We start from the raw sequence: 13,951 nt of genomic DNA on the forward strand, positions 1-13,951 counted from the left end.
GCAATTTTAAGACAGCTTTTATCAGTTGTGAAATACATTTTGCTTTCAATTAAATTTTAAAATTACTAGAAACCTCGTGTTTCTTTAGAAGAATTAACCTAGTACATTTCTGATTAAGTAAGATACTATTGTTTCCCTAATTTTTAAATATGGAGAATTTCTAACATGGAGAAAGTAGACAAGACAACACCATGAACTCCTATATGCATCTGTCACCCAGGCCCAGTAATTGTTCATCTCGGGCCAGTCTGTCTCACACACAGCACTGCCTTCTCCCCTCCTCGCTTTTTCTTAACAGTGTGTACAAATCCAGATTCAGCTAAGGTTCTTGGGTGCAGTTGGTTGATGTGGCTTTATAGTCTCTTTTATTTAAAACGTAAATTACTTTTCCAACTATTTTTGTCCTTTGCAACTGACTGGTTGACGAGGTTGGGTCATGCTGTAGTTTCACACAACCTTCATGTTGGCTGTTCTATCCTGTGGGCCAGTTTGCTGTGTCCCTTTGCTCTTTGAATTTCAGAAAACGTGGCTTGTATTTATTTTAATATAAATATACAATTGTGCTCCGTGCTATTTTGTAATCTTTTCTTCACTTGATACAATTGGTGTGATCTCCCCGTGTCATTAGTCTTCTATGACACGTCCCTAATGCTCGCTCAGCATCCCCCCTCCCTCCTGGATGTTAGGCTTCTGGCTTTTTTCCAGTTTTTCCCTGTTATGAAACCACATACCTGTAAACATCCTTTTAGCTAAACAAATAATTATTTTGATTTTGGGAACGGTGATATAAAATACCACAGTTCCACAGGAATTTTTGGTTAGCAAGAGCAAATTTTATGCTTTCAAAGACCTCAAGGTAGTTGATGACTTGGATTTCTCTTACTCTTTTAAGGCAAAATGGACATATCAAGTTTCTGACCAAAGGAGACAATAACGCAGTGGATGACCGGGGCCTCTACAGGCACGGGCAGCACTGGCTGGAGAAGAAGGACGTGGTGGGGAGAGCTCGGGGGTAAGTGCGGAGACGGGCGATGGCCGGGTGCTTCGTGCCCCTTGAAACGCAGCCCGTGTGGCCCCAGCGTCTGACCGCGCACAGCTGAGCGTGGTGGTCGGGTCCTGGCTCTACCTGGTCACTGATGTCCTTTGAAAAGTGTGCGTCTTGAACTGCATCTGAAACTTCAGGGACACCGCACCAGAGGGGAGGGAAGGAGGTGCGGTGAACACTGTTAGTGATGAGACGAGGGACGGCAGTGACCGTGCTGAGGACTCACCCATTTACTCAGTTTGGTCGGGACCTGTCCGTAGGCGCCATCCCCGCACCCTGGCGTCGGTGTCCGCCAGCTGCGGGGCCCGAGTAGTGTCAGCCCTGCTTCGAGGGACTTCTGTGCTTACCAAGCCAGCGACAGAAAACATTCGTCTCAGTTAATTTGGTCATATTAATTTATTTCATACTGTTTTGTTTCTAGTCTTGAAATGATTGAGGTCAAGTGAAATTTAAGTTATATGAAGCCTGTCTGTTTCCGATTTTGTCAGGAGAACAGATCAGTGGAGGCCAGGAATTGCAAGTGACCGGTATGAGGACGCACGGGATTGTACTGCCTTTGTTATTAATCGTGTTAACAATGACTCACATCCGTTACTACTTACTCTGCACCAGCGACTCGTCCTAGGTGCTTGACGATCATTGCTGCTTTCTAACTCCAGGACGATCCTCATATCCCATTCTGTAGATGAGGAAACGGGCAATTAGGTTGCTTCTCTAAGGTCGCACCGATGGGAAGGGGCTGGCTGACCCCTCGGGCCACTTTCTTTGCTGCCACCCCCAAATCACAGGCACAGCAGCGGCAAAGTGGGGGGCTGCTGGTCATCGCCCCCCAGATGTACTGCTGGCCTGGAACAGACAGCGTGGGTTCAGGCGGCTCCTCTCACGGCACGTAAACTAACCACTAAAATTCTGTGGCACACCCAAAAGTAGATTTTTTGCCAATCTGACAAAAGAAAATGGGTATAATTCTGATTTATTCACAGCAGACACATAAGCCTGTGAAAGGGGAGCTGTTTGCACTGAAATAACTTGTCCTCTGACAAGTTTTTGAAAAATGTAAACTGTATACAGTGTTGTTTCTGAAATTCCACATCGAAGATTTAGACCTTCCTGTGGCTTTTGGTAAAGAACACGGTGGCCGGGTGGTCTCTGATGTGAGCGACTTCCCTTGGGTGGGACATCGAAACGAGCAGCAGTGTTCACAGCACAAATCCACTTGCCGTTGATTGTACCACAGCTTAACCTTGACACGTAATGGGGCGCATCGCCTCCTTGTGCAGAAATTGTGTTTATAAAACCCTAAACTGATATTTCAAAGTCAGACTGTACCCAGACCTTGAGAGTAGAGCTTTCTCGCAGATCATTCTGTAACTGTGGTTCAAATGTCAATGTGCATTAAAAAAAATTTTTTTTGAAAAGCTGCCTGTACACTAAAAAATTTTACACTGAGGCCAAAGGCCCTCAGGAAAACAAGTTTAAAAAGCCCTGGCTGGTGCGGCTCAGTGAATTGAGAATGCCCACCTGCAAACCAAAGCATCACCGGTTTGATTCCCAGTCAGGGCACGCGCCTGGGTTGCGGGCCAGGTCCAAGGTAGGGGGTGTGCACCATTTTAAAGTGTACAGTTTGTTGGGTTTTATTATATTCACAAGGCGTGCGTGCCGTCATCACTGTCTAATTCCAGAACATTCCCACACCTCAAGGGAAGCTCAGTGCTCATTTGCAGTCACTCCCCGTCTCCTGTTCCCCGCAGCCCCTGGCAAACACCCAGTCTGCTTTCTGTCTCTAGATTCTTGCCTGCTCTGTACAGTTTATAGAAACAGAATCTTATACCGCGTGGTCCTTTATGGCTGGCTTCTTTCATGTAGCACAATATTTTCAAGGTTCATTCATGTTGTAACATGTAAGGAAAATAATTTTAGACAGTGAGATGAACGCCGAACCACCTACATAACGGGTGATTCTGAATTGGGGGAGTTGAACACCACCAGAGGCCCCGCTGGTCAAAGACGAGTTGACAGTAGCAGGAGAAGAAAAGAATGAGAGCTGGGGGGTCGGGGGTGGGGGAGCGGTGCCTTGACATGGAAGAGAGGAGTAACAGCAGATGAAGGAGTGATGTAATTGAGCTCTCTGTTGGCTTTATGGAGGCTTCTGAAATGTACTCTTTACTGAACTCGAAACAGGTTATGTGGGGATAGAAACAATGACCCTCTCTAAGTTGGGGGTTGGGGTGCACAATTCCCAGTAATCGGTCCCTTTTAATGCCCGACGAAGGAGTTCTCTCCTCAGCCGTCTTAGGTTTTGCTCCCGCAGATCGAGGTGCCCCCCTGCACCCAGGGTGGCGAGGGGAAACCAGCCTTAGGGAGACGTGTCCACGGGTGCCTCAGACAGACGGCGTGATCCCTGGGCGCCACAGGTGGTGGTGCTGTGGGCGTCACCATCAGGGCTAGGAGGGAGCAGCGAAGGTTCTACCCTGGAGACTGGCTGCCGGCCGGTCATCAGATCAGAATCAGCAGCGTGATACTGTCTTCGTGGAAATTACAGATGCTACTTCCGGCCAAAATGGAGGCGTAGGTGGAAACGCTGTGCCTCCTCGCACAACCAAGTTTAAAGACAACAAAGTTTTAGTAACAGAAACTCAACCAAAACACAGAAAATTGGACTTGAACTGTACGGAAGTCCAACAACAACGAACTGTTCAGCCAGACCGGTAAGCGGGGCAGAGCCAGCGGCTGGTGGAGCAGGTTCGGGCAGGAAAACTCAGCCAGACCGACCCAGGCACGCAGGCGGCAGTTGGCAGATCCTAGGCGTGGGGTTGCAATGGGCAGACCCAGTGAGGGTGCAAGGCGGCAGGCTGACCGCGGTCACACATTTAGCACGCAGATAAACCAGGCGAAGGAGCGAGCAGTGAGACAGACCACGCAGGCCCCAGCAGCTTTCGGGAAGCGGAGGGGACCGCCATTGACCCTCTTGGACCCCACCCCCACATACAGGGTCACAACCCAGCAACTGAGTTGCCCCGCCCTGGTGAACACCTAGGGCTCTGCTCCTCATACATAACAGGCACAAACAGTCCAAAGCATGGCTCATGAAGAACTCAAAGCCCCAGAGCCGGTAACTCTAAGCGACCAAGAAATAGCCAACCTCTCAGATGCACAGTTCAAAACACTGGTGATCAGGATGCTCACAGAATTGGCTGATTTTAGCCACAAATTAGAGGTACGTATGGAGGCTAAACTGATTGAAATGAAGGGAAATGCACAGGAAACGAATAGTGATGGAAAGGAAACTGGAACTCAAATCAAGGGAGTGGACCAGAAGGAAGAAAGAAACAACCAAACAGAAAAGAAGGAAGAAACATGAATTCAAAAAAATGACGAGAGGCTTAGGAACCTTCAGGACATTTTTAAACGTTCCAACATCCGAATTATAGGGGTACCAGAAGGGGAAGAGGAACAGCCACGAGTGGAAAACTTATTTGAACAAATAATAAAGGAGAACTTCCCCAATCTGGCAAAGGAAGTAGACTTCCAGGAAATCCAGAAAGCTCAGAGAGTCCCAAAGAAGTTGGACCCAAGAAGGAACACACCAAAGCACATCATAATTACATTAGCCAAGATTAAAATGAAGGAGAGGATCCTAGAAGCAGCAAGAGATAAGGGGACAGTCACCTACAAAGGAGTTCTCATCAGACTGTCTCAAAAGAGACAATCTTGGTCCCCACTGAATCCTTGAGGCCAAATGCAACACCTCACACACAGTACGCATCCAGTAGGTACTGCCCGACTGAATGTTTGGTGTCCTTGTTTTCTCCTCCCCTCGGGGATCTCATTTCCTCCCAGGACTTCGATTCTCCCCTCAATGCAAAAGACTCCTCAACATCCAGACACTGATTGGATTTCTCAAAAGAGACCTTACAGGCAAGAAAGGGCTGGAAAGAAATATTCCAAGTCATGAAATCCAAAGACCTACATCCAAGACTGCTCTGTCCAGCAAAACTTTCATTTAGAATGGAAGGACAGACAAAGCGCTTCTCAGATAAGGTCAAGTTCAAGGAGTTCATTATCATCAAGCCCTTATATGAAATGTCAAAGGGACTTATCTAAGAAAAGGAAGATAAAAAATACAAACAGTGAAAGGACAGCAAACTCACAGTTATTAACAACCACACCTAAAACAAAAGCAAACCAAGAGGACAGCTAGATCAGGAGTGGAACCATAGAAATGAAGAACACATGGAGGGTTAGCAACAGGGGAGTGGGAGGAGGAGAAGGGGGGAGAAGGTACAGAAAATAAGTAGCATAGACGGTAGGTAGAAAATAGATGGGGGGAGGGCAAGAATAGTAGGGGAAATATAGAATCTAAAGAACTCGAGACGTGGTCATAAACTAAATGGGGGGAAGGGTGGGGCAGGGGGGTGGAGGGGAATGAAGGGGGTAAGTAGGACAACTGTAATGGTATAATCAATAAAATATATTAAAAAATAAGGTGAAAAAATTACAGTTGCTTTTATATCTTTTAATCTGCATTTTACTGTCAGGCATTTTATTTGCCTTCACATTCTTAAATTTGATGATTCACCTTTTTTGCATGCTCTTGCCTTCATGAAGGTGTTATAAGTGAGACAAACAACATTACATCGAAGAGTTACCACATTAAAAAGAAACACATGTATTAAAGGCATGGAGAACATCTACCTACGCTCCTTTCTTAGCTGTGCCTGCCCATGGTGACTATCATTTTCAGCTCTTAGAGGTCCCAGGGGTGGGACCCAAAGGGTAGGCCTCGTGAGGGATCACTCTTTGCCACCACACGTCTCTTCCGTGCGTGTCCCTGCTGCCTCTGTGCTGCTTATACCTCAGTGTGCCGAGGCGTTGCTTGGGCCTGACCTTCCGGGGATGCTCTGACTCAGGAAACCTGGGGACGGGACAATGTAGTGATCTGCACTCTTCACAAGCCAGCCAAGTGATTCTGACAAAGGAGGTCTAGGTTTAAAGGAACTTCAGCCTCCAGAGTGGGAATTTGGGAGTGTAGGGGGAGAGAGAGAGACGGGTCTGGGTGATGCTGCTCGGAGGGAGGGGCAGGACAGGGTGAGGACAGGAGGCAGGAAGTAAGAGGAGTTCTTAAACGGCAGTGAAATACACGGTAGACAGTTTCTGCTCCTCAGGTTTGCATAAGGCTCTGGTGGTGGAAATGTTATGTGGGAGGTGATTTCCGTGTGTGCACCTTTGGGATGGCGCAGAGGTTGTGGATGTTCAGAATAAAGGGATCCAGGTTGTTTGGAAGTGTGCAGAGGTCACTCTGTCCTTCAGCCTGACCTCACCTCTCTAGGGTCAAGGGCAGTATCGCCCAGTCCCCAAGTCCAGTGCAGTTTCCTTCCATGGCAGTGGTACCCTGCTGACTTCCTCTTTCTCCCCTGAGTTCTTAGGATGTTGAGGAGTCTTTTGCATTGAGGGGAGAATCGAAGTCCTGGGAGGAAATGAGATCCCCGAGGGGAGGAGAAAACAAGGACACCAAACATTCAGTCGGGCAGTACCTACTGGATGCGTACTGTGTGTGAGGTGTTGCATTTGGCCTCAAGAATTCAGTGGGGACCAAGATTGGCATAATTTTCACCCTCTAGAGCTTAGAGTCTGGTAGGAGAGACCGGCACTATACAGCCAGTTGTACGTCCAGGTCGTTGAAGTTGTGAGTGAAGACTTTAAGGGCTTGTGTCAGGTGCTATGAGGTTATTGAACAGGTGGTTTTACCTAGTTTGAGGGGACAAACTCAATGGCAAGAGGAAAGAGCACACTAGTGCAAAACACAAATATGCAGCAGCCCAGAGGTGGTGAAGTGGATTGTTTGTGGCAGAACCGAGGAGAAGGAGATTTCAAGGTCAAGTTTGTGGTCGTCGGAGTCCACGGCTGTGGAATAAGGGAAGATGGGGGCTGAGCTGCTCTGCTGCATGGAAGGACCTCAGCTGTTCCCAAAAGTGGTGAGAGTGAGAGGGCCAAAGCCAGACGGGTGGTTGGTGAGAGGCGAGGAGCCTTAAGTGCTGGGACAGGGCTCTCACACCCACTCCCCGGACACTTAGCATGAAGGGCCTCGTAGCATTCCGGCTCTGTTTGCCTGGTCTTCCCAACGAGATGGACAGCTCCCTGAGGGTTGTGGTGACAGCCCCGCCCCCAGCGCTGAGTCAGCAGGTAGAATGAGTCACCAGACAGAGGCCTGGGAGCTGGTGCTGGTTCCATGGCACAGAAGCCTGTGCCCTGGGCTGAGCCCGTTTCCTCATCTATAAAGTGGCGCTGTCCCTCCCTCCCCTCTCTGCGGGCTGTCGGGAGGCTCTGGAAGGACGCGGCACACACAGACAGACTGTGAACTGGAGTCCCTTCTCTGTGGGAGACACTGAGGGTGTTCGGTGAATGACAGTAGCCCCTTAGGAAGCTCTCTGACGATCAATTGTTTGTTTCTTTATTTAGATTTGTTCCGTATATTGGGATTGTGACAATCCTCATGAATGACTATCCCAAATTTAAGGTAAGATCCTGTGCTTTCTGTTTCATTAAAAAGTGATCTTTTGCTAAATTTTGGAAACTGTTAAATAGATTCCACCGAAAAGAGAAGACTAAGTGGACAGGCGAGTGGTACATCCCGGGCCCGTTATCACCGAGGGCTGTGCGCTCGGAAGGCCCCCCTGATCGCACCCTGTGTTTCTTTTCCAGTATGCCGTCCTCTTTCTGCTGGGTCTGTTTGTGCTGGTGCATCGTGAGTAGGACGCCGCCTCGCCGCGCCTGGGAGACGCCCTCCTTTTCGTTGCTGACGGTGGAGTCGGTGCTGGTCGGGGCTGCAGTGGAGCGCGCATGCGGGCCCCTGGGTAGCGCTGGTTTGCATTAGTTTCTGTTTCCACGCCAGAGTCCGGGCGGGCGCGTGGGCACCACAGCGTGCACTCGGGACTCTCAGTCACAGGGTTTCATGTTGTCATTGTCACACTTTCGCATTTTTGTACATCGGTGAATTTTTTATATTAAAAGGTTGAGCCAAAGCCCCCAGTGTTTGTATTTTGAAGCCAAGCTTCACTTCTAAAGTGCCTACGGAGTTCTGTCAGGGGCACGCGGCTCTGCCCAAGTTTAAAGCCGCCCGTCCCCCTCACGATGGGAATGGCGCAGACTGAGGTAGCCGAAAGTCTTAACTTTTCAGAATTTTAAATAAAGACTTTGCATATTGAACCCTTTATCCCTGACTTGTGTTTCCGGGAAACCCTCAGGCAGCCTGACTTCCGTGCTGGTTCTCAGCGCCCCTGGGGGGACACAGGTGGGAACAGTCTGTGCACCGAGGAGGCTGTCCTCACACTACCTGCCGTTTCTTTGTTTGCTTGCTGTATTTTTTTGTTGTTCTCGTGAAGCCAAAGTAGCCGTCGTGTTCATAGGCAATCTGAGTCACAAAGTTGATTCTTTGCTAGGATGTGACTCAGATGCGTATCAGCCCAGCCAGAGCCGCTGAGGGGCTCAGGCCCTCCCTGCGCTGCAGATTCACCCTTCTCTGCTCCTGAGACGCTTCGCGGGGCCTCTGGGGCAGGGCCTTGGGGCAGGGCCTTGGGGCACGCCCGCTGCTCGTTTTCTCTGAGCTCTCATCCACCCCCACCTGCCCTCTTAGTTCCTGGCTTTGCTCGGCAGACTTCGGAGGCCGGGTTCCTGGTGGTGGAAGCAAAGCCCAGCTCTGTTTTTCTTCTTTCTCTATTGAGGCAGTTAGGGAAGTAGGAAAAGTAGGGAAAGCCGATGTGTTTTAAGCACAAAATACTCTTGAATACTTTGTTCTCTTCTTGTATTAATCTGAAATGATGTTTTGGGCTAAAGACACAATTTCTAGTACTTGTTCACCTGAGGTGGCCTCAGTGCACACTCTCCTGCCAATGGAATGAGAAGAGGGACCGTGAGGGCCCCTGTGCAGCGCAGTGCCATCGAGGCTTCAGCCTTCCAGCTTTGGATATGGGCTCTTACTGGTCCCAGCAGAGCGAGACACTTGGCAATCACAGCTAAGGAGTGCTTCCTTGAACCTGCCGGGGAGGTGTCTGTTTTCTCAGGATCCAAGGAGAGTGCTGAGTAGCCCCTGTGTGGGGGTGGAGAGAGTGGCGGCTCCCTCCGCGTTTTCCCTGTGGAATCCCAGAATCAGTGCCCTGCCTCTGTGTGCAGACCAGCCTCGGGGAGTCCTCAGGGCTCCAGCCTGCCCGGGTGCAGGCGCCTTGCCCCGCATCCTCAGCTGCCCAGCGTTCTCCACACCCCCCCCCCCCCCGGGAGGGGAACGTTAACATGTCTCTCGCCTGCATCTCTTCACACTCAGTTTTGTGACATTGCTGGTTCCCCTCCTTTGCCTTGGATGTTCTACTTGGAAGCAACAGCTGAATTTCTGTGAAAAGTAAATCATGTACAAATATTTGAATCGCTCTATTAGCCAAAAATACAAAGATTTTTTGTGGAGACAGGTATTATGTTCCCAGGTTTTATATTATCTAGTTTAGTGCTAAAACATAGCTTAAAACTGGGAGGTTGTACTTGTAAACACAGTGTATTTTAAAAGCTCTTTGAGAATGTAATGTAAATGCCGGAGATGTTTAATTTGATGTTTTAATGGAATGGTAAGCTCTTTGAGATCTGAGAGGGCTTAATCATTGTGAGCCAGGGGAACCAAAGAGAGTGAGACTCGATTAAACCGGACGAGCATCTGATGAGGGGGCTGTGCCCTGGCTGGCACTCGTCCATGCTCATGATCCCCACTGTGGTCTGCACGTGCTTTCCGAACGCCTGTGCCCCGTCCCGGTCTCACGTCCCTGCCCCCTGGGCACGCTCGCTTGACTGGCCCATCTTTCAGCTTAACGCCCACAGCCGTTCCCACACACTTCCCCTCCAGACCTCACCATTTCTTTGGAGGTGCATACACCCGGGTGTTTCATTTTCCCACCACTTCAGTCCCTCACGAGTCCTGCGCTTACCCGCCCCCCCCTTCTGCTGCCACTGCTGTTACCCGAGTGGCTCCCTGTCGCTAGGGCTTCCCTGCAGCGTCTCTGCTGCTTGTAGGTCATGTCCACTTGTTTCCTTTAGAACCCCCTTTACTCTGAGAAGTAGCTCTATTGGACCACAGATTTTGTTTGCCCTACGTATTACATACGTATGAAGTCTGAACTTTGAACTCAGCGACCGTGAAGCTCCTGGGTGCTGTACCGCTGTTTCTCCACGTGCCCTCTTGCTTCTGCGTGTCTGAGCCTCCCTTTCTGCAGAGGTCATCGTTCTCCCTCGCTCGCTCACCCAGCATGTGCAGCCTCGTGCCGCTTGTGTGCGTTTCTGGCCCCGGCCTCCAGTCCCCTCCTCTGATGGATGGTGAGCTGTGCCGGTGCCGGAGTCCACTTTGTGGAGGTGGCTGGTTTTCCCTGTAGCACCTGGCGGCGTGGACTGAATGTTCCGCAACACCATGCCTGGGAACCAGGGGCGTAATAGCTTAGGGTAGCATTAGTATTGAACTGTTATTCTGGGGCAGAGCATATGAACCATTAAAGCGATTTCTACTTCCCTGTTAATTACTAAGTACATTATCTTGGTCTTGCCAAATTTGAATCTGAAAACTTTCTCTCTCCACGGTTCCATTTGAGCAGCATGTTCCCTTTCCAGAATCGTTAAGGCGAACCCTGTTTTCTCCTTTTGTGTGGTGTCCTCGGCCTCTTCTGTGTGCTGTTTCTGGTGGGAGCAGTGTCGGTGAGTGTCACTGTTCTTAGGGAGTCTCAGGCTTCCGGAGAGCCCGGTCTTGGGATGAGTACAAGTTATTCTTGAGTACAAGTGTTGGTAATTTGCATCAGTGTGTTTCCAAGTCCCAGTGACCCCTTCGAACACGGCGCGGGGCTGTCTCGGCCTCTGAGGCGGCCCCCTCCATGATGCGTATCACTCTGCTGAGCTTTGACACAGCCCACAGCCGGATGAGCCTTCCTCACGGTCCTCCTCTGGTCGGGCCCGCCTGCTCAGGCTGTTTTCAGGCTATGCACACCTTTGTCACTGTCCTCCCTTCCTAGGACTGTAAGCAGTAGCAGACAGGCTTTTAGAAATAAAATAATACATGGGACCCTTCCCATACAGCTACAATGAGTCTGGGTCTAGAATTCTTGGACTGGAACTCTAACCAGAGTGTGAGAGATGAGAATACGCAGGAGCAGTCAGAAAGTAGCGAAGAGTCCTGGAGGGTGGGGTAGCTCAGTTGGGTAGAGCGTTGTCCTGATGCTCTAGGTTGTGCGTTCAGTTCCCATTCAGGGCATGTGCAAGAATCAACCACTGAGTGTATAAATAAGTGGAACAATAAGTCTCCCCCCCCACACACACAATCAGTAAATAAAAAGTGTTACAGAAATAGTGAGGACGTTGCCTTCAAAGTGTCCTTCTAAGCACCCAGGATTTTTCCAGCCTCAGCTCTCAGCAGATCCCACGTCTTGTGCCCTCACCATTGGCCTCACGGTGCAGACCCCCGGCCTTTGCTCGTGACCCCCGCTCTGCCTGCAGTGCCAGCCCCCTGCCCCTGCCTCTGAGAGCTTTCTCGCCCAGCAGGCGTTTATCGAGCATCTACTCTGGGCCAGATTTTAGGCCCTGGGGATACAAAGACGAGTGAGGCCAGGTCCCTCCTCTGCCAGGGACTCGCCGCATGAACAGAGGCAACGTGAAACAGAACTTTTCCACGTAGGATCCTGGGGGCAGCAACAGCGAGGTGCACAGAGAGCCCAGAAGAGGAGCGTTTTTACTCCTGACCGAGCTCTCGAGTGGAGTGTGCAGCGCATCCTGCTCGGTGCTGCCAGGCTCTGCACACGCTCCTCCCGGCCTCCCCGGACGTGTGTCCTGCCCCCAACCAGCTCCCTGATGGCGTTGGGGTGGGGCCAGCCTCTGATGCATCCTGTGTGTCTCCTGGTCCCTACTACACTGCTCTGCACGCTTTAGATTTATTTGTGCCTTGCATTGTTGCTAAAGGGATTTGGAGTGGCTGGAAAAGGTATGGCACAAGATAGGTGATAAGGTCTAAAATAATTAAAGAATTTGAGATCAAAGTAAATGGGAAGAGAAAAGGAAAAGCAAATAGGTGATAAGATGCATGAGAAGATTGCTGTGCCTGTTGGCACTCAGCCCTGTGAAGAGGGACAGGATGGTGCCTGTGCTTTTGTGGAACAGGCCTGATGGGACAAAGCGACAACAGTGCGTAATGACACCAGGGACCAAGGAGTTTCCCCTTCGGGCCTCCTCGCCAGGGCGCGTGGGGCATTGTTCAGTGACCTCCGTGCCAGGCAGCCCACCGAGCGTCTCAGGGCACGTGCCTTCGGCGTAGCAGGTCGAGTTGGGCCACCTCACAGGAGCCCGGCCAGCCGCCTGGCCAGCCCGGGGCCTCCAACTGGCTGTTCTGTAGCATAGTGCTCCTTGCTGTCCCCCACAACCACGGCCACTTTGAAGACACAGACGGCTCTCACGCCTCTTCCTCATTCGGATAAAATCTCCCTCGTCTCTTGTATCCAACCTCTTATCCTCACCAGCTGAGAATATTTCATCTTGCTTTTTCTTAAGTTGATAGTACAAAAACTGGTTACTCTCACATACAGTTATGTTATTACATTGAACATGGCATTCAAACGGTAGTTCTTGTTCTACCAGTCATAGGAGTTTCTGGAACGCCGCCTCCTCTCGGTTCAGAGTCATGTCTCTTGAACCCTCACGTTGACTGGCCAGTTCATGTGGATTGGTGGCTTTGGTTCCAGGAGTCTAGTTAAAAGGACAAGTACTCAGGACGCACCCCACACACGCCTGCCAGTTGGCTGGCACTAAGTCCAGTTGGCGCTGTCCGCCTGACAACTGGTTTACGCGAAAAAGAGACGTCCCGGGCACTCTGCCAAGGCATTTGGTGGGCCGTCCTGCCGCCCCCGGGCCTCTGCCGCTGTCCAGGGGAGCTTTCTGCCTCGTGATGGCCTTCGGGTTCGACGTGGGCTTTGCTCGTGCTTTTCCCGGGACGCAGCTCACAACGTCGAGTGCTTAGAATTGCCATGTGCTCTGCTGTGTACTTTTGAATTTATAGTAGGTTTTTATTTCCTTTCACTTGGTCCTCAAAATCAACGCCATTTTACAAAAGAGAAAAACCAGAAGTTGAGAGATGTGCCCAGCATCTTTCAGTTCCTGGACAGCCAGCCAGGACTCGAAGTCGGTTGCTGGGTCGTGTCACAGTGCTGAGTGTCATAACCCGTCTCCTACCGTTGCTGAGTCTGGGGAGGCTCTAATTTGGGATACACGGCACCATAGCAAAGCCCCTGGGAATTGTTCTTCAGAGTCTCTGGGTGGTTCTGTTGTGGATTTGCTCGGGTTAGTAAGTCTCCTAGATACAGTGAGGTTGTCAGGCAGCTTTCCAAGCACTGACTCCTCTTTGAAGTTTCAACAGTATTTATTTCAGTTGCTGAACTGCCCCCCGAAATACGTGGCTGTTAACACCCAGCTAATTGTTTGGGCTGGGTCTGCACCCAGCCGCTCCCTCGCGGCTTCGCCGCCTCCCCGAGGCCTGGCTGGGAGCAGCCGAGCTTTCTTAGCCACTGTGGGGTTGTCATCCCTTTCTCATTGGGTATCGGTATTCTCTCTTTTTATGAGGACAGCCTTTTTTTAAAAATAAAAGCATTTGGACAATTTCAGTTCCTGAAATATTTCCTTATGAATGACTAAGGTTCCAATTTTCTAGCTAATATCTTTGTGTTCCTTCCGATTTGGGGAAATTGTATGAAATCTCCCTGAGCCTCCCATTGCCTCTCTTAAAGATTCTGCTGTTTTTCGGATGCTACAGCCCCTTTCTCATTCCAAAGAGAAAGGCCTGTGGTGTCTCAGGCTGTTTCCCGCGGGCGCCCCAGCCCCACGGAAGGGCATCCGTGCCCAGAG

General features: G+C 50.3%; 1 protein-coding gene across 1 annotated transcript in view; it reads left to right on the forward strand.

Moving 5' to 3' along the window:
• The window catches only part of SEC11A (SEC11 homolog A, signal peptidase complex subunit), a 28,083-nt gene extending 19,827 nt beyond the window's left edge, over positions 1 to 8,256 (forward strand). The window contains exons 4-6 of the mRNA XM_037053553.1: positions 893 to 1,012; positions 7,505 to 7,562; positions 7,748 to 8,256. Of these exons, the coding sequence (XP_036909448.1) occupies positions 893 to 1,012; positions 7,505 to 7,562; positions 7,748 to 7,798 (229 nt within the window). The 3' untranslated portion in view covers positions 7,799 to 8,256. The remainder of the gene's footprint in view (positions 1 to 892; positions 1,013 to 7,504; positions 7,563 to 7,747) is intronic.
• The last annotated feature ends 5,695 nt before the right edge of the window (positions 8,257 to 13,951 follow it).

This window comes from Sturnira hondurensis, unplaced genomic scaffold (assembly GCF_014824575.4).
Source record: "Sturnira hondurensis isolate 20B ecotype Veracruz unplaced genomic scaffold, ASM1482457v3 Scaffold0007865, whole genome shotgun sequence".
Lineage (NCBI taxonomy): Eukaryota > Metazoa > Chordata > Mammalia > Chiroptera > Phyllostomidae > Sturnira > Sturnira hondurensis.